Source organism: Prinia subflava, chromosome 14 (assembly GCF_021018805.1).
Source record: "Prinia subflava isolate CZ2003 ecotype Zambia chromosome 14, Cam_Psub_1.2, whole genome shotgun sequence".
In the NCBI taxonomy this organism is placed as follows: domain Eukaryota; kingdom Metazoa; phylum Chordata; class Aves; order Passeriformes; family Cisticolidae; genus Prinia; species Prinia subflava.
In genome coordinates, this window is record NC_086260.1 from 6,487,399 (window position 1) to 6,506,958 (window position 19,560).

The following is a 19,560-nucleotide window of genomic DNA, read 5'->3' on the forward strand; positions in this document are numbered from 1 at the left end:
ATGAGCTCATCTTGCTACCTAGGCTGGTCTCACAGGGTTACAGTGTGGCTTTGCTGTCTTTCTCTTGCTTAAGAGAGACCTGCTGACAGTTCCTTCCTTTCAAGCAGCAATGCCAGGGTAATTGAAAGTCCCAAATCATCGGGAAGTGTGACACAGAGCCAAAACTTTCTATTGAAGAGCATATATTCCTTATTTCTGTGTAACACCCTTGAGCACGCTCCCTGCAGAGCCCAGGGCTGATGTTTGCTGTCCTTGGCGCAGGTGGCACATCGCGAGGAAGAGCGAGTGCACGGCGCAGTGCGGGCTGGGCTACCGCACCCTGGAGATCTACTGCTCCAAGTACAGCCGGCCTGAGGGCAAGATAGAGAAGGTGGACGACCGCTTCTGCAACAGCCAGGCCAAGCCCAGCACGAGGGAGAAGTGCACTGGAGACTGTAACGTGGGAGGGTGGCGGTACTCGGCCTGGACTGAGGTGAGGGATGCTCTGTGGCACAGCGAATGCTGCTCCTTGCACAGGAGTACTGTTTAGGTTGCTAACAGAATATATGTAAAATATGGCCACAGTGGTTCTGCTTTCATTGCTTCCTCTGGAGGACACTCTAACCTGAGTCAGCCTGGTACTCCTTACCTTCCACTGCAATTAATCTACACTTTAAGTATCTGTCTTCATTACATGGAGCTCTGCTAGATGTCTTCTGCTATCAAAGCTGTCATCCCTGCCAGGAGCTGGGGAGGACATGTTGCTGTCATCAGAGGACTTCTGAAATTTGTTTCCTATACACATCTTAGGTTTTGCATGAAGAAGAAAATTCCTGAATGCAGGCACTGAGAGATTGACGAGCCAGGGGATTTCCGGGGAGGGCACAGTGAAGGGGGGGCTGGCTGGTCTGAGAGAGTTAATCTCTCCTAAAATGAGAACGAGCAGTAGCCATTTAGGAGAACTGAAAGGCAACACTTACAAAAGTAATAATGGGTTTATAAACTGAAATGAATTTGTGAAACACATTGCCACGACATTTTATTAAGCTTAGCAGGATTAGCTTTTTAAAGGCATACAGAAAGTTTAAGCCTGTTCCTTAAAGTATAAATTGTTGTTCCGGAGGTTTCCTGCAGTCAGTCCACAGTGACTGCAAAGATGAAGGAGGCAATAGCAGTAGAGTGGCAGGAAATATTGACTGGGTGTGTGTCCCTCGCAGTGCTCCAAGAGCTGCGGCGGGGGCACGCGGCGGCGGCGAGCCATGTGTGTGAACACCTACAACGACATCCTGGACGACAGCAAGTGCAGCCAGCAGGAGAAGCTGACGGTGCAGCGCTGCAGCGACTTCTCGTGCCCGCAGTGGAAAACCGGCGACTGGTCCGAGGTAGGTGCAGGTCACCAGGGTAGGCTCACCCTGCTGGTTCTCCACCCTGAGGGGCTGGCATCTGCAGAGAGGTGTGTCCACCCCTGCTTGTCTGTCATGATTTGTTTGTTGAGGCTTCAGACAGGCAGCAGAGTCATTGGCTTTGTTACCACTGGTCAAGTGGCCACTCTCCTCCCTGCAAAGCCACAGGGGGTTAATGTCTCTCCAATCCTGCAATAATTTCTCCCCAGCTTTCCTGTATTTCTGCTGTACATTTGGGAAGAAAAATACCTTCTGCCCTCATTTTCCCTTAAGATTGTCCTCAAGAGCCCTGGCAGCTCTGGCTGTCACTGGAGGGTAGGATTGCACCCTGCTGATGTTTTGCTCAGCTTCTCTGCTGTTTATTACCTCTTCCACTGCTCCTGGTGGTTTTTTCAGTGCAACAAAGCTGTCTTGATAGGTTTGTCTCCGCAGCAGGAATGGGGGTGCTGGAGAACAGTCTTCAAAGGGTGCTCATCATCATTGTGGTCAAATTTCTCTTGTTTCTATGAGTCATGTTCTTTTAGGTCATAATGAATGCAATTAAATGGGAACAGGGACTGTTCTGTACAAACGTGTCTTCTGATTCGAGCTGGTGGCAGTCCAAGCCACACCAGGGCAGTGGGAGAGGCACTCACAGCCTACAGAAAGCAAGACCCTTAAAATGCACACTCAGAAAGAACAAGTTTTTTAGCAGCACCCTGTTGTGCACAGCTAAAACCCCACAGGGTAGTGCTGTGCCTTTGCCTTGTGTCTCACAGCTGCTGGAAGTCAAGAGCCTTTGTGGTCTCACTTTGCCCATGCTGAAGGATTCTAGCCCAGCTGTGCTCTCCATGCTCCAGCCTCTGCTCTAGACCAGCTCCTGAGCACAATCTTCTTGTTGACAAGACACTCCCCTGTCTTCCAGGACATGCTGACGTTAGCTAAACAGCTGCCCTTCAGCACCAGAGTTTTTTAAGCAATAGTTGCAGTAGGTCTCCAGGTTTATTTTCCAGTGCCAGGGCAGGTGCTGAGCTGGCAGTGCATCCCTGGCACCACCTGAGCTTGCACTTCTCTCCTCGCAGTGCTTGGTCACCTGTGGAAAAGGGCACAAGCACCGCCAGACGTGGTGCCAGTTTGGAGAAGATCGATTGAACGACAGGTTCTGCGACCCCAAGACAAAGCCAGAGTCAGTGCAGATGTGCCAGCAGCAGGAGTGTGCCTCGTGGCAAGTGGGGCCCTGGGGACAGGTACCACACAGCCCCACAGGGCTCCTGGCTGGGGGGACCTGGATAAGGGTGGCTGGGGCTGGGCGCTGCCCTTTCATCCAAATTCAGCAGCGTAACTGTGTTAATTGATTTGCACACCAAAGCAGCCCTCTGTTTGCTTGGGTTCAGCGGATAGGCAGCAATAACAGTACCTGCCCTTTGTGCTAAATTTAATCTCTGTCATACTAAATTGGCCGTGATTTTCAAAAAAAGGGGTTTCCAAGGTTACACTCCTAAATCCATATTTAGGCACATAAATACATGGCCTAATTTTCACAGAAAAGCTGTTCGCATTGAGTAACTTTTGTTGCTTTTAATGTTTTCCAGTTTCTGAGTTAGTGAGGGGTTTTTTTCTGTTAAAATACAAGTTACTCATTCCTCCCAGAGTGTTCTGGCATCTGCTTTTTCATAAAGCTGTTAGCTCTTGACTTAAAAAAACAGCAACAAACCCAGACCAGTTGTCCCAGTCAGACATATTTCCCATCAGTAAAATTATTCATTAGCTGCTTGTGCTACCATGGGGCTGAACAACCAGTTTTAAAGAAGGATATCATGCAGGTTCTCCCAGACTCTGACTCTAATGTGTGCAGCAAAGTAAATCATTTCAGTGCTCGCACCTTCCTTCCCAAAGAAGCCAGTGAAGCGTGCAAGGCACTGGTGGCTGCAGCAAGTTAAAACTTTGACCTAATTTAAAGCTGAAATGCATGAAGTGGAGAGAAACCAAACCAGAAGGGAAACTGTCTTTTGTTTTTGCTGCTCTTGCTACGTGCCTAAACAGAGGCTGGGCTGATTAATACTTTCTAACCAAAGCACTTACTCAGACCTAGTGTTCTTTTCTCCCATGTGTCTTCTCCCAGTGCACTGTGACTTGTGGCCAAGGCTACCAGATGAGAGCAGTGAAGTGTGTTGTGGGCACCTATGTGTCAGTGGTGGATGATAATGAGTGTAATGCTGCAACCAGGCCCACAGATACCCAGGTAAATCCTGCTGTCTTGTCTCCATCTTTTCCCAGTGTGTGTATAAAAGTGTCCAGGCTACAGGTTCAGGGGCATCTTGCTGCAGCAAAGCCTTGCCCTGAATGCCAGCCCTGCAGAGCAGTACCTTGGGCTGCTCATGGTTGTTGGAAAGATGCAGCAAAGCACCCTGCTTTGGTAGAAATGAGACAGATAAACTGTGTTCAGGGAGTTCCCATTCAGATCCTCTCCTCACCTGATGCTCTGAAACACCAGATTGCCAGAAAGGCAACAGACAACCTATCAGTGTATCAGGACTTCGTGGGTGAAGATGAATTACCTTTGCTTATGGTTTATATTCATGGAGCTCTAGTCATACAATGGAATGTGAGGGTATGTTCAAATACTAAAGCTGGACTCTACATGAGGTAAAGAAGCAGCAGTGGATGAATATGGGATAACAACAAGAGACCACAAGGTTGAGACAGTATTTACTGGCCTCAAAGGTTCAGGTCCTGACACAGCAGACACTTCCTTTGTCTTGCATGGAGTCGAGAATGCCTGGCTGCAGTCTGGGCGTATGGGCGTATGTGGCAGCAGGACTGTTGCTGTTGCCCCTCACCACAAATGAGGGTGAGAAGCTGTGATTTCTTTTCTGCTGGATTTGACAATGTAATGTTTGTGACAGCTACAGTTCCAGACACGTCCTTCCTAGCCAGATAAATTAAGAAATGTTGCAAATTTGCTGAAGACATTTCCATGCTGTGTACTTGGAAGCAAACATGTAAATTCCCATTTCAAGCAGAGAATATGTCCAAGGTGTCTGGAGGAGCTGAATAAAATAGGACATTACCATCTATCTGTCATCTAGGAGAGTTTTAGTGCTCATGCACTGTGCAGCTTCAGTCTTGCATGAACTGACAGAGTTTAACTAAGGCCACAACATTTGGGAAAGAGCTGTTTTCCCCATGTATGGAGACCAGTTGCACTACAGTCAAGGGGTAACAAACCCACCTGTCATCAGCCATCGTTTGGCGTGCATGTCTCCAGCATAAGTGAAATTACAGCAGAATGGAAATCAGGTTTGCCATTTGTCAGAAGCTGCTCTCCCCCTCATAGGGACAATCACTATTAATTTCCTTTTTGGCAAGGACTACTCAATGGAGTAAAGTCATGGATGTTCATAGTTTCTGGCACCAGACCTCCCGGGAGGCCCAGGCAGGACCAGAGCCCTCCTGTGAGGCACTGTACGAGGTCTGAGCAGAATGACATGTCTGTCCCCAGAGCCTCACGTTGCTTGGTGTGTGGTGGAGATCAGCACATGGATATAGGTGGTCTGGTGGGCTGCAGGGAATCAAAGGGCTGCAATCAGCAGCATAACCTTTATTGTGTGGGCTGCAGGTCTCACACTGAAGGAAGGGAGCTTTGAAGGGAGATAAAGTTGCTGTTTTGCAGATGTGTGTTCATGCCAGAACCCTTAATGAACTTTCATCTTTTGCCTCAAAAACATCTGGTTTTAATGTATGGAGATGGCACATGGTTATGGGGATCCCTATTGCAGAGTTCCTAGTAAGTCAAAAGTCCACATAGGGTACTGGATATGAAGGCCCCAGGATACTGATACTGAGTTTTGCTGATTCACCAAGAGGATGCAGGGAGGAAGCCTGCCTGCATAACACATGCAGGTCACAGAGTTTCAAGATGTTGCATGTTCTTCATAATTACATTGAAGAGGAGATGGTTTAATCAAAACATCTGCAAATGCTTTATTTCCTACTTTTCTCCCATGTATTTCCTGTACAGGACTGTGAAGTAGCTGTATGTCCTTCCCATCCAAATAGTCCTGAAGCCAAGAGAGCCATATCAGGCACTCACAGGACACAGTGGAGATTTGGATCCTGGACACCGGTAAGCACTCATCATCATACTTTCAGGATTACTTTATAGTAGACAATGTGATATTTTTAGGTGCATATGCCCAGCTTTTCATTACAAAGTCTTTGAAATGTGTGTCAGGCAACTTCCTAATGGAGTGCTCTTTGCTCTTCCCTAGTGCTCTGCAACGTGTGGGAAGGGAACCCGGATGAGATACGTCAGCTGCCGGGATGACCAGGGCTCCGTGGCCGATGAGTCAGCTTGTTTCCACCTTCCAAAGCCATCAGCCACAGAAATGTGCACCGTAACACCATGCGGGCAGTGGAAAGCCTTGGAGTGGAGCTCTGTAAGCATCACGCTGTCTCTTGCAAGAGGCCTTATTGCTGGAAATATGCTTCATTAATCTGTCACACTTGCCCTTTTATAAGTGAGATTATTTGGGTTTCTGCTGTTCATTGTTAGCAAGAGCTGGTTTTCAAAACTGGAAATGTGACTGTGTCTCCTTTTCCCACTGTAATGCAGTGCTCGGTGACTTGTGGTCAAGGTAAGGCAACGCGACAAGTGATCTGCATCAATTACAGTGACCAGCTGGTGGATAGGAGCGAGTGTGACCCAGACGACCTCCCTGCCACCGAGCAAGACTGCTCCATGTCTCCTTGTCATCCAAACAGCCATGACTACGGCAAGCCCATCCCCCCTTTCCTCTATCCGGATCATCGCCTCAAACCGCACCCTGGGGGCAGCCCGAACCGAAACCGTGCGCATATACCAGGAGGCAATCAGTGGAGGATTGGCCCCTGGGGTGCTGTAAGTGCCCTGATTCTCTTATTCCTGGGTTTTGTTGGGTTTTGTTTCTTTCCCAAGCTAATCCAGTCTTTTCTTAAAGTCAGCACAAAGGGAACAGAGAGAGGTACCTTTCTCTCTGCTGTCTGCTCTCTGCTCACACAGGCAAGTGTTGCAGAAGGGCTCAGGCATCGCTTGTCAGCCTTTCATATCTCGTATCTTCAAGACAGTCTAGGCAGAAAGCTGACAGCATCATTTTCCATGAGGCAAAGGCCAGCCTCTCTTTCTTGGCTGTCTGCTGGGACATTTACAGCTGTGCAGAGTTGTTGCCAAAGCACAACAGAGCCTCGATGCCTGCTCCTCTCATTGCAAGCAGTATGCAACGCTTTATCATGGAAGTCTCTAAAGGGAATTAAGCACAAATGGGATGTTAAACATTGCAGCAGGGATTACTCACCCGCTTAAAACTAGGCTGGTGTTTACTTTCTTTGCTTAGTCAGCACCTAAGTCATTGCACTGCTATTAGCAATAGCTGGGTTTTGAAGTTTAATAATGCCTGTTATGTGTATTAACCTTCTAGCGGTGCATTCCCACTGCAGAGCACTGGGAAGGAGCTGGGAATGCAAACTTATTCCTGGAGTCAATGAAGCTGTGGGCAATTGTGTCTTGCAGTGCTCTAGCACGTGTGCAGGGGGGTTCCAGCGGCGGGTCGTGGTGTGCCAGGATGAAAACGGATACACTGCAAATAACTGCGATGAGAAAAGCAAACCCATGGAGCAGAGATCCTGCGAATCCGGCCCCTGCCCTCAGTGGGCCTATGGCAACTGGGGAGAGGTGAGTGCACCATCCATCTGGGCTCCCTGCCCAGGGTAAGACTTTCATTAGCAGGTGGCTGAAAAATGGGAGAAGAGAGGGGTATTGTGGTGACATTTATTAGAAAGATTGGAACTTGAAGGGCAGTCTCTGACAAATGAGTGAACCCGAGCGATTGCTGGGTGGTGTTTCCATTTCCATTTGTCATGGGAAAACTTTCTTCCCAGGCAAAAGTAAGTTTTACAAAAATGAAGTCTTTTGTTTTTTTTAAGAGAAGCCTAGTTAACTGAAGGCCCCTTTTTTATTTTTTAATAAAAGCACTGCTCCCTTTTGAAAATTAATCTGAGATGAGCAATTGGAGATGTAAACCTCCACTATCACACTGAGTTGGGCAATATCATGGTGGAGCAGCATGAACAGCTTTAGGGGGAGAGAAGCTGAAGCAGCTGAAGGTCAATCTGAGGCTCATGAGGGGGATTTGGCTGGAGTGGGTTAGTTGGGAACAAAAACTACCATTGGTTTTCTGAGGTGCTAGTGTTTTGAGCAGGGAGTGAGTTGTATTTCTGCTGTCCCAACGGTGATTGCTCTGTCCTCTGCTGACTTGCAGTGCACGAAGCCATGTGGAGCAGGGACAAGGACACGGCTGGTGGTGTGTCAGCGCCCTAATGGAGAAAGGTTTACGGATCTGAGCTGTGAAATCCTTGACAAGCCACCAGACAGAGAGCAGTGCAATGTGCAGGACTGTCCTAGAGATGCTGCCTGGAGTGCTGGTCCTTGGAGCTCGGTACGACCATAAACTCTTTCTCTTTGTGAACCGTTTTGTAGATATCCCCTAACAACATTTAATTTGCTTCAAACCAAGGTGCTAATGCTTCATGTCTTAAAACTGCACTTACAGAGGATTATTTACAATGTATTCAGAATAACACCTGTTCAGGAAGGGCTTACATTAGGGGAGTTCGAGTCCTTTAATTTAAAAGGCACTTTCTGCTAAGTAGCCACCTTTGTCCATTTTATTACACTGTGCAAGTGCTGTGCATTATGAATCTTGGTTCTAAGTTTTTGCATATGGATTTAAATGTGGAATTTTGCAGTACATTTCCATTGAAGTTAAATTGTTCTGCTCTTTAATGGTAATGCTGCACTGGGCACCTACTGGTCTAGCAGTCACGTGTTCCCTGCCAAAAGCAAGATAAGTGGGGAGAACGTGCTAAATGGCATCAGTTCCCAGGCATGTATAAGTGTGTACAGATGTGTGTGCATGTCCCTACCTGCCCACACACAGACCTACATAGAAACGTGTGCATTCACACCTGTGCTCTATTTCTGTTCCTGTGTATATAATAAGACTGTGATGTACAGTTCAAAGGCACCTGTAAGCTATTCTCATGCATCTCTCTGGTTCTGGAGAGTGATTGTCTGGCTTGATCTCCAGCTGCTGCTCTATCACTAAGCCAGCAAATGATCAGCAAGGTGCTCAAAGACATAAAACCCTGGGAGTTTCCCAATAACAAAATAGTATTTAGAGCAGAGGTGTCTTACATTGCTCCTTTGCTGCTGGAGGAGTCTGCTACAGAGATGCTCTTGTGAGGACAGAGCAGCCCTGAACCACACGGTTGGGGTGCTATTTTGGGTGCCACACCTTTGCAATTCTCCCTGCCCAGAGCAGCAACCTCTGCTCTGATCCTGCACCAAAGCAAGTGCCACCTGAGGTGCTTCTGGAGCCCTGGAAAACCACGGACCTGTCCATTTTGGAGTGGCCTTCAAACAGATGCCAGCCTTTATTGTATGTTTTGTTGTAAAAGCATTTGAAGACTTAAAAAAAAAAAAAAAACCTGATTCAAAAGCACTTTATAGGAGAAGAAAAAAGAGGCCTGTTTTTTAATGTATTGGACTTCCTTAATTGTCATAGTTTGGAAAGTCATCTTGCCAAAACCTGCTCTCCTTCCGTGGGTGCTTTCAGTAACATGGATGCCTTCAGTAACACTCTTCAATATTTTTATCATACCTCAGTGAGTTCTGCAATAGCCATAAAACTGCTGAACTGGTATGTATCCGGTGCTTCACCAGTACAAGGGACAGTGCTATGAAATATTTCATTTGAGGTGCTAATGTACCCCTTGTCCATCAACCTGGCTGGTGTTAAGGACGAGCGAATTGAGGTAAACAGAGGTAGCGATGCGTGTGCTGGCTGCCCAGCAGGATTGCCAGCTGGGAGGTGCTGCCAACCTTGGTTTACTTGTGCTGGACCATTTGTAAGAGCCAAAGGTGTGGACAGAGTTGTGTTTCATTCTGGTGTCACTCAGCCTTTCCATGGCTGTTCAGGAACAGGCTCCAGGGCTGCACCTGCTTCTCAGTGTTGGAAACACAGGGTGCAGTCCTTTAGTCTGATTGTTTTCTTTTCACCCAGGAAAAGATCCCTTGGCTCCACTCTGTTGTATTAGTCTCAGTGGGTTGTCCTTGCTCTCCTGGGAGCAGGTGGGACATTTGGCAGACAGATGGAGGGCAGGGACACCCTGTCCTGCCTGCAGTGTCTCCTCCCAGCTGGCGCAGGGTCACAGCCCTGGGGAAGGGGCTGCAGGGCTGAGCCCCCGTCATTACCAGGAACTGATTGGATTTTTCAGTCTCATTTGCCAAGCTGTCCTTGGGCTCTGACGTAGGGGACCCAGAGCTGTTTGAAGACTGAGAAGTATCTCTGGGGTCCCCAGGGCTTCGTGTCCCTCCAGCAGAACACTCCACGTGTATGTCTACCTCGTGCTACTACTGTAGGTAGTAACGGCCAAATTTTTCTCCTTTCGTGTGGTATCACCTGGATTTGCTTTAGCTCTGTCATCGGTTGCAAACATCATTCTGTAGCTGTACATACTTCATCTGTTGGGATGGAGTGTCACTACCATATTTTTTTGGTCACTTTTGAAACAAGAGTATAGTATTAGCTGAAACTTTTCAGCAGTATGGATTTATGTATTTATGTAAAAGTGTATTTATTTTTCCAATACTGTTATTTAATTTTATATAAATATTGCATACATTTACAATGTTTAATGTTAATGTTGAACAGTGAAAATTAAAGACAAGTAGAATGTAATCATAAATGAATTTGTATAATAATTTCTTGAGTCTTTTGCTAAATTCAGATCATATACTTAGTTTTGGTAACTTTTACTAAATTTTCTGAAACGGTTCTGCAATGTTCCATCTTTTATCTGGCTTTTCTTTTACTTGCTTTGTTCTCCAACAGAAATTGTCGTTCTCAATGATTAAACAAACACAGTTAAAAGTGTATGAATTACAAAGTTTGGATAAGTAATTTCTTTCATCTGACTGGTTTAGCATTACTCAAGTTTCAGTGAAATTAGTACTATAAAATACCTACAAATTAAAGCAGAGACAGTCCGAAGCATCCAACCCACAGTCCTCTGGCAAAATTCCACTGGGATTTTATACAGTAAACAAGTGACCTTTATCTGGCTGGTTAAATCCAGGTTTGGAAGAGATAATTAAATGGATAAACAGATTGTATGTGTAAATGATAATTTTACAACAGAAGACTGGTGAGGTGTTTTGTCGTTATAATGTATGTTCAAAGAGGACTAAGAGGAGGTGATACTTTTATTCCCCTGCTTATTTAAGAATATGTATTTACCCATTGCAGAATTGTACACCATGTGATAGACCTGACTTTCTTATTAAAACCATGCTTTAGAAAACGTGCACTGACTGTCACCAGACTATGGAGAGTGTTTTTTCTACCCTGAATGCTTTATGGTGTGACTGCAGATCTCCATACACACTCTTGAATCCTGAGAGGAAATCTTGCCCTGTTCTCCAGAATGAGGGAGATGTTCACAACAAGAATTACCCATTGCTTCACTTAAAACCCGAGGTTTGGTTTTAATAAATATACCCATATATATACCACATATATAAAAAATATGCATAACCTCCCTTAAAGCACCTGTCTTGGAGCAGATTTGCTCCATGCAGTTATCTCTGATATTTTGCGTTTGCCTTAATATCCAACTGTATCCTGATACAATTTATGGAGAATGCTGAATTAACTTGTTGTGGGCTTCTCATTCTTTCCAAGTTAGGAAATGGTCACAGATAAGATAAAACAATTATATCTCACAGCACCCTGGTCAGTTGGGCGAGTCATTTGGGCTTCACTGCACAGGGCAGTGCTCATTTGACTTGGAACTCTGGAAAATGGGTGGGTGAGGTTTAGATTTATTTGGGGTTTGTTTGGGTTTTTACAAAAAAGTATTACAACTTTAAAATTAGTCTGCTTTGGCAAGTACTTGTCAGTCTTGGATATTTGAAGTTCAAGCTGCTGGTGCAGTGGTTGTGTAGCTCTCAGTGCTTCCCAGCTCTGTATCCTGTAGGCAGAGGTGCTGGTATCAGAGTCCTTAATGGCCCTTTGCTCTAATGAAGAATCAGAAGCTTACTGATGAGTAATTAGAACATTAACTGGCTAAGTTCCAAACTCTGTTATTGTGGATCTGAGTTCAAGTTTGGGCTAGGACAGCATTGGTTTCCCTTGGCAGGAAGCTGGTGGCATTGATGGCTTTGCAGGACTCTTTGGCTGCACACAGGGACAGAGCAGCAAAGGGGCTCTGAACTGGGTGGGGAGTGGAAGAACTGCCTAGCCAACATCTGTGTCAGGCAGCTGGTGCTCCAGAATTTTAATCTTAAAGTTGGTGTCAGTGGAAACTTTGGGTTATTTGTATTTAATTCTGTCAAATCCCCAACATGTTGTTTGCAAAATGCCTTCCTCATGCAGCTGGCTGAAAATAGGCTGCTCAACAGCAATATTCTCTGTGTCGTTGTTCTGATAATGTTCATAGCAGGCAGGATGTCAGGTCTGGCTAGGGCAGAAGTGATAACCGGGGACAGATTTGGTTGCAAGTGTATATAATGCTGCTGTTCCCTTCTTCTCCTCTGCAGAAAGTGAATTTGCTGTGACAGCAGCATTGCTGAACTGCTGTTGGGGTTTTGTTTGAAGGGTTTCAGCCTGTTGCTCCTCTGAGGCAGTGGTGATGGGTGCACATGCATCTCTCTCCTCACCTCAGTGCCCACAGCTGGTGGCTCCAAGGCAATCACAGGTGGGCTAAGCCATTGGTACCCAGCTGTCCAGTAGAGGAACATCATTTTTTAAATCTCTTTACCCTAAATCTCCAATTTTTGTTTTCCTTTCCATTTTTTTTTTGCTATTATCACCATCTTTCATTGCTCCTTCTGTTTCTGCTTAAAGAACTATATAGGTGTACTTTTGTTATCAGTTCTCTGTCTCCTCTTTGCTGGTGTTGATGCTCCATCAGCAGGAAAAACAACCATGGGAGCCCATCAGCTGCACCCTGCAGGTGAGGGACCACCCTGGGGTGCTGTGTGCTTAACACTGAGCCAGCACCGCAGTGATTCCTGGATCAACTCCTCACAGGACTGATTCCCTGCAACTTCAAGGGCAGCTGTTACAATCCACTCTCCCTGTTGCAGGCCTCCACTGGTCTTCACACCCCTCATGACCTTTTAGTCTGATAGAGAAGTAAAAGGACTGGTCAGCAATGTCCCTTCTGACCTCCCTGATCCAGTGACTAAATGCAGGAGAAGTGCCAGGGAAAGGAGCTGCAGAGAATCTCATCTGCTGTCCTTCAGCAACCTCTCCTGTTGCCACTGCCAGGACAGACAGGAGCTGGACCAGTGGTTAGACTTACAAAGGTTATTTTGAGGTATCTTTAAACTCTTCTCATCCCTTTGCCCCCAGACAGTGCATCTTCTCCCCAAGTTCCTCAGTGCACTTTCCCACTCAGAGCAGGCTCTTTCCTCCCACAGTGCAGTGGCTGTTTGGCTGCATTTGGCATGCCTCTGTGGTTGCCTTTTTACACCTCCTCTCTTACACTTCTTCTCAATGAAACAGTCATTTTCTAGGCCTAAACTCAAACAAGATGTGATGAGACTGCTGTTCAGCAATGACTGGCTTCAGTCCTTGTGTTATGGGTGGCCCATCCCTGGCTGCAGATCTGCACATCTGCACAGGCCCACACAGGAGAAATAAAGCAATAAATAGCAGGGCAATTGCTGGGAATATTTGTCTCCCAAAGCACTGACTCTGAGTACAGGAATGCATTCGGCTGCAAGGGACCCATTGAAGCAGGAACACACTTTCAGGGATGAGCTGTGAAATGCAGCATCTCCAGGCAGATCCCTGAGCTGCGTTTTGGGAGGTCTGCCTGCGGTTTTGCCCATTTTTCAGAGTCACACTGTATACTCCACACTGCAATCATTGCTGTTGCTCAGATCCTAGGGATTTAGAAACAAGGATGTATAACAACAAGGGACACTAAGCACAAAGAGATTTACTATGCTTATAACTTTCCCAGTGATTGATTTGTGCTCTTATTAAGAAAAAATGGTGTAGTCAGTCCTGTTCCAAAGGCACTTAAAGCTCTATTCATATTTTAATTTTACTAGCTCACAGGGCAGGTGTGTGAGCCAGCAGCATGGATGAAAATCTGTCTGATGCCCAAGACCAAGACCATGTGCAGGTTGACAATATTTATCCCTAGTGCATTAAGCCAAGATTCTTCTTTATAAAATGGAGGAGCAAGCAGCAGCCCAGTGCTCTTAAAACCCCCCAGTGTGATGCACACCTGTGAAATTTCTTGGAGAGATCTTTACTTTGTGTTTTACTCCTTCCAACACAGAGAAATCCTATTCTGGAACAGAATATCTAAATGGCATTGTAGTACCACTGTTCACTAAAAATATGAAGTGTCAGTTAGCTGAGGCACCTTGCTGCTTCAATTGGTATTCTCCTAGAAGTGCCACAGCATGGAAAATAGGCTTCATCAGTACCTTCCACATCCCACTGTATTGGTGTCCTTCAGTCGCTCATACATCTCCTCCTAATTTGAGGAAATGCCATCTAATGCCTCCCTCCCTGAAGAGACCTAGCCCATAGAGCAGTGGCTCTATGGGGCTTTTGTTTGGTTGTTGTTCAAGGTAGAGTGGAGCAGGGCAGGGACACAGCTTTTAGGAGAGCTTTGTGTGCTCACATCCCTGCTAATGTCTGTGCCTGGTGAAGTCTTTAGCGATGTAACAGCAGGGCAGGGAAAAGACAGGGAGAAGGTGCTGCTTACTGGGTGAATGCTGCAGTTACCTCTTTCCTCCCATATATCTTGTGAGGTTTCCCAGCTTGGGGAAATTATTGTATTGACTTTGGCACTCAGAGCCTTAAATCTTGCAGGAGTTAGAGAACCCAAGAGCATCCTTTCCTCTGGGCGATTTGTGCTGGAGCAATGGGCTCCAGACATACCAGCTCTTTCTTCCCCTGCAGCAACACATCAAATTGGACCCTTTTCTCTGAGAAATTTTTCCTCTTTTTTCTATTTTTTTAACGTGTTATAAGGCATTGTCTGAGGCCACTCACCAGTCCCTGCAGCTGAGTTTGGTGGTGGGAAGGTGAAGATTGAGTGGATTTCTCCCTTTTGCAATAATGACTTGGGAAGCTCTGTGCCTCTGCTCCAAGCCGAGACCCAAGCCTCAGGAGAATGGAGACCCTGTGGGCACTGCAGAGAGGGCAGGCCAGCAGGGAAGTTCCTTCTTGCCCATGCCCAGGGCAGTGAGGGCTCCTTGGGCCAAAGCCTGCTCTTGTTCAAAGTGGGTTCTGTCCTCCAGCTCTACAAGGGCTCCTCAGAATACTTCCACAGGGGCTCTGGACAATGCTCACAAACGCATTCAGACTATACATTCCAAAATCCCTAATGTTCGTGCCTTTTTTTAATCACCCCATTTCTCTGAGGGGTCAGTTTGGATGAAACATTTCTAAAGCCTCTTTCAAAACTGCAGTGCAGTGCTTTGGTATGTTTTGTTCAGGTCTCTGGTCCATTTGCCCTCCCTTGAATGTAGAGACCCCTCTTCCCTTTTAAATGTACAAAAATCACATGTATTTTCTGGCCATGCACCAGCTAAAATCACCAAGACCCACACTCAGCACCCATGTGCCTTAAGTCATGGCTCGTTAGTTTGTCAGGAAGGGAAGGCCAAGCAGGGTGACTCCTGCCCTGTGTGTATCCCCACCCAGTTTTATGGATTTCTCACCATGCCAATGCAGATGGGCACAAGACCATGCTAAAACACATTGGTGGGAGAAATGGCTTCAGAGCAGCAGTAAATATTTCCTAAACATCTCCTAAAGTGCTGGAGCCTTGCTTTCAGCCTGTCTTACTGAAGCCAAAGGAATTACCTGCTGAAATACCTTGCTGTTGTAAAGCTAATTTGGTTTGAATGCCACAGAGCCCCTGTTGCTGGACAGCACATGAAGGTTCCAGCATTTTAAGATTCCTGGTGAAGGTTCAGCTGGTGAGGAAGGATCCAGGCTTTCCTTGGTGATGGGTCTGTTGAAGTCCTTTGTGCTCAAGAGATTTCAGAGGTACAGAAGTCACTGGGATATGGTTTCAGTATCTGACAGCAACAGTGTTAGTGGTAGTAAAAAAGGTGATACAGACTAATAGGCTGCTGAAATGTACCTATGAGGGTACATTGATGGGTTTGCTTGTAGTTGGAGAAGTTTGCTGGCATCCAGGAACACAGCCCTCTTGGAAAATCGTGTAAGGCATTGGAGGGCTCTGTTGCTTTTCTGCTTTATTTCATCCAACACATTTTGTCTCAGATTGTTGGAAAGGATGAACCAGGGCTTACTTACAGCTGCTGACTTTCCATAAAATCCTTAATGTGGGGAAGTCTAAATCTACAAGGATTGATTTTAATTTCCTCCAAGAAGTTGCTCCTGGCAGAATCTGATAAAGCCATTTTTAGTGTAATCCTTCCCAGCCCTGCCCTTGCTGAGCTATCTGAGCATACCTATCTTTGAGAATTCATTTGGTGATCACCACAGCTTGCATTCATTGTCTTAAATACCTCCCAAATCGTTGGCTGATGCACGGTGGGTCTGAGAAGTGGTCTGACAGCATTTTCTGCAACTTTTCACTTCTAGGGGAAAGTGTTCCCAGGGTCTTGCTTGGGATATACCCTTCTGCCCTTTGTGGAACTGCCCCTTCAATGCACAAAGTTTACAAGGAGCAGTCATTCCATTTCTTCTTAACTGCTCTGTGCTGCCTTTTTCTTCTTGCCGAGATTTGTTCATTTGTGCCCAGGGCTCTTGAGTCCTCTTGATGCTGGACTGAGCCCACTCCCAGAAATTCACCAGAAATTACATACAAATTTCCAAGAGATTTTGAACATATTTTGGTTTTTTTCCTGCTGCCAGCCCTGTGCATTAAGTACCAGCCTTTCTGTTTTAGGGAGGTCTTAATGAACAAGATGTACCCTCATTTTCCAAACCATAAGATCAGGAAATACAGAAAGGGTTATTTTAAAGCAGTTTCCACACACTTCGTAAAACAAAATTATCATCTCCTAAACTCTGAAACAGAAAACAATTTTTTTGTGGAAACAAAAACATAAGCAGAGCAGAGCAAGGCATTGCAGGAGATGTTTAGCATCATATTCTGACCTTTATGGAAACAGTTGATATGGAAATATTTCTGCCGTACTTATTTAAACTTTTTTCCTTGCATTTATTTAAACTAGGCAGTATATTTATTTGAAAATATCAGCAGCATGCCAATCTCCATTTCTTGGCATGTTAACAACACTAATCATCAATAAACATAAAGCCCTTAAATCTATGCTAAGTGCTTTGATCCTAATGCTCTTAGGAAAGTCCTTTTGTTTTTGTTCTCCTTGTAGAATGCCAGGTGCAACTGTGGTGGGTGTAGGAGATAATAAAGATAATAACAAGGGGAAGGTTTGCTAGAGTTTTAGAGTGATGGCTATAGCTGATTTTTCAAACTACTGTTTCTCTATTACTAAATGTGCTGCAAACTTTTTGGTGGTTTTTTTTACAGAAACATCACAATTTGTTGTTTTCACACCCTCTTCCACGCCTGGCTGTCCTCCCAGGTTCATCCAGGGGTGCTATTTGCTGTTGTGCCTCAATCACAGGCTGTAAACAGCCTTTCAGAGCAACGCTTTCCCACACTTAAATGGAGGCAGAGGCAAGCTGAGCACAGGCATGTCCAAGTGCATGTGATCCTTGACTCTAGGAGGCTGGTTAGTGAAAAAATTCCATACAATACCTGGCTGCACCTTCAGGACTGGCTCAGAGATGCTTAAAATCGGTAGAGGCTTTTCTGTTGACTCAGAGAGCCTTGGATAAGGTGAGGCTGTTATCCCAGAGCCACCGTCTGCCCCCAGTACTTGGAAGCATTTTCTGTGAGGGGTGTGGGAAAGAAGTCAAGAAAAAGAGGAATATGAAGACAGTGATTTTGCCAAATGTTTTGAGGAAGGCAAGGTCAAAACTTACCTCATGGTGATACTGTTATTGGTAGGTACCATAAGCAGGCAGCATTTGCAGCCATGAAGAATCCTGTTAATGAAATGCAAAGTTTCTCCAGGATCCAAAATAATTGATGAGGCTGGTGGTGGTAGCAGTTCTATTTGGGTGTAGCAGTTCCCAGACTCACATGGTGTTGGGATGCAGCCCACTATTAAATTATGCTTTGCATGTGGCTCACATATGCTTAAAATCTATGTGCCAGATAAAAGTTGAATACCTGAGATGAATTAGATGGCAGTTATTAAGTAGACTCTTTTTAAAGGAATTTTCAGTCTCTGATACTTGGTTAAATTAGATTATTCAACCTTTCTTTTCTGTCAGTGCAAATGAGATCATAACTCAAATGTGCATGAAAGCAAACGGATGGTTTAGATCTAAAAATGCACAGCTGCCTAAATTTGATTTATATTAAAGGCAGACATGGAAATGATTAATTCCAGCATCTTGGGAATTACATTTAAGTATTAACAAAATTAAGCAAATTATGCCTCAACCTCTGAGTGCACCAAGGTTTGCACGCAGGCTTGTTTGATCATGGGATCAGGAGATAGATGTCAGAATCAGGCTCCATGCCAAAGTTAAGCATTTTGCAGAAGGGGAGTAATAATTTTGGAAATAACTAGTACCAAATTGTTTGTGAGATCAAGTATTTATCAACGAGCTTCAGATCCCCAGAGAGGTGCTTGCATTGTTGCACAGTGTGGTTAGTCTTACTTTAGGATAATTAGTGGGATCCCGTGTATTTTTTAAATTAGGGATGCTCTGGGCTGTTCCAGTTCAGGATGTGGGACAGGAGACAGTCCTGATCAATACTGTAAATTTACTCTTTAACTTTGGCTGTCACAGTAAAGTGGCATAACCTGCATGAAGACTGTTTACCAAGGAGCACTTGAATTTTTGTTCAAGCATCAATGTTGGTGTTTAGTCCAAAGACAGTAAATGGATGAAAATATTAGAAGTTTGGAACTGAGTTTTGTAGGATGTGACATTTCTGTCTTGCTGGTGACTTTTGTTGCCTGGGGAGAGAAGTAGAGAGAATGAAAAAATTAACTTCTGATGAAATTTGAAGGCTTATAAAAATAGGGTAATATTAGCTTGATCTTTCTTCTGTTGATGCTAAAGAAAAAAGTGAAGTTGATGGATCCGCGTAACTTGTGGAAGTTTTATTTTATTGCAAGGGACAGCATTTCTTCTGTTTTTCAGTGCAAGTTTGGATGTTGCTTGTTGGGTTTTTTGGCCTGTCTTCAAATTGGATCTGGGCTCAGGAAAACTCAGAGACAGCTATCCCTGCTCAGCCTCTCAGAGGTTTTGGCTATCATTAACAGCTCTTAAACCTGTTCCTCAATGGGACCTCAGGGATTTTTTGTCAGTCTGTAACACTATTTCAGCAGGAAAACAACCTTTTTCAGGGCATCGTTTATACAAGCTTTTATGCATCAGTATCTGGTTTTAGGAGCTCCATCTATTTCTTTCCACACTGGTCTGAACTTTTCCATTTAGAAACTGCTCTCATGCTGCTTCTTTGTGGGCTGAATGAGCTGTAGGTAGGCCTGTAATATAAAATATTCACAGGTGTCAATGCATATGCCAATTTCTATTCTAGTGGATCTTCCAGAGCTGCTGTATGTAAAAGGTTTTTAGGTTTTAAATATATTTATAGACTGGGAAGAGCTTGAGCTCTAATATATTTCTTGGGAAATATACTGATGGAGTGACTCCAAAATGAAGGTCAAAGCCTCATTTCTGCATATTTCTTCCATTCTGAAAAGAAAGCAGAACATTTTATATGGAGAGATGGTTAAAACAGTGTGTTTGCCCTCAAGGATTAAACCAGTATGCTTATGACGTAGCATGTAATGAAGAAATGGAAGCTGAGTCTCTGGGTGCATCATGCTGAGTAAGAGGCTTGTTCTACATGAAACTGTCATATTAAATTCGTGTCGTGATTCCAGACCCCTTTGATTCCTAAATCTTTGGAGGAGACTAATCTGAAATCAAAGTGAAGTTGCTTGGGGTTTGCATGCCAGAAGTGGTCACATTTGAAAAAGTTCAGTGAACCTGCAGAGGGAGGTTGAAATTAGTTGCTTCACTACAAAGCTTGCAGCTAACAT

The 19,560-nt window shown here is 45.0% G+C and overlaps 1 protein-coding gene across 5 annotated transcripts in view; it reads left to right on the forward strand.

Annotated features, from left to right (window-relative positions):
* The window catches only part of ADAMTS9 (ADAM metallopeptidase with thrombospondin type 1 motif 9), an 80,402-nt gene that overhangs the window by 37,894 nt on the left and 22,948 nt on the right, over nucleotides 1–19,560 (forward strand). For all 5 annotated transcript variants that reach the window (XR_010082295.1, XM_063411806.1, XM_063411808.1 and 2 more), the window contains 9 exons: nucleotides 262–472; nucleotides 1,197–1,361; nucleotides 2,444–2,608; nucleotides 3,484–3,603; nucleotides 5,383–5,487; nucleotides 5,633–5,800; nucleotides 5,977–6,261; nucleotides 6,910–7,071; nucleotides 7,658–7,834. Coding sequence is in view for 4 of the 5 variants with exons in the window: in XM_063411806.1 (XP_063267876.1) it covers nucleotides 262–472; nucleotides 1,197–1,361; nucleotides 2,444–2,608; nucleotides 3,484–3,603; nucleotides 5,383–5,487; nucleotides 5,633–5,800; nucleotides 5,977–6,261; nucleotides 6,910–7,071; nucleotides 7,658–7,834 (1,558 nt within the window). In the remaining variant the exon portion in view is untranslated. The remainder of the gene's footprint in view (nucleotides 1–261; nucleotides 473–1,196; nucleotides 1,362–2,443; nucleotides 2,609–3,483; nucleotides 3,604–5,382; nucleotides 5,488–5,632; nucleotides 5,801–5,976; nucleotides 6,262–6,909; nucleotides 7,072–7,657; nucleotides 7,835–19,560) is intronic.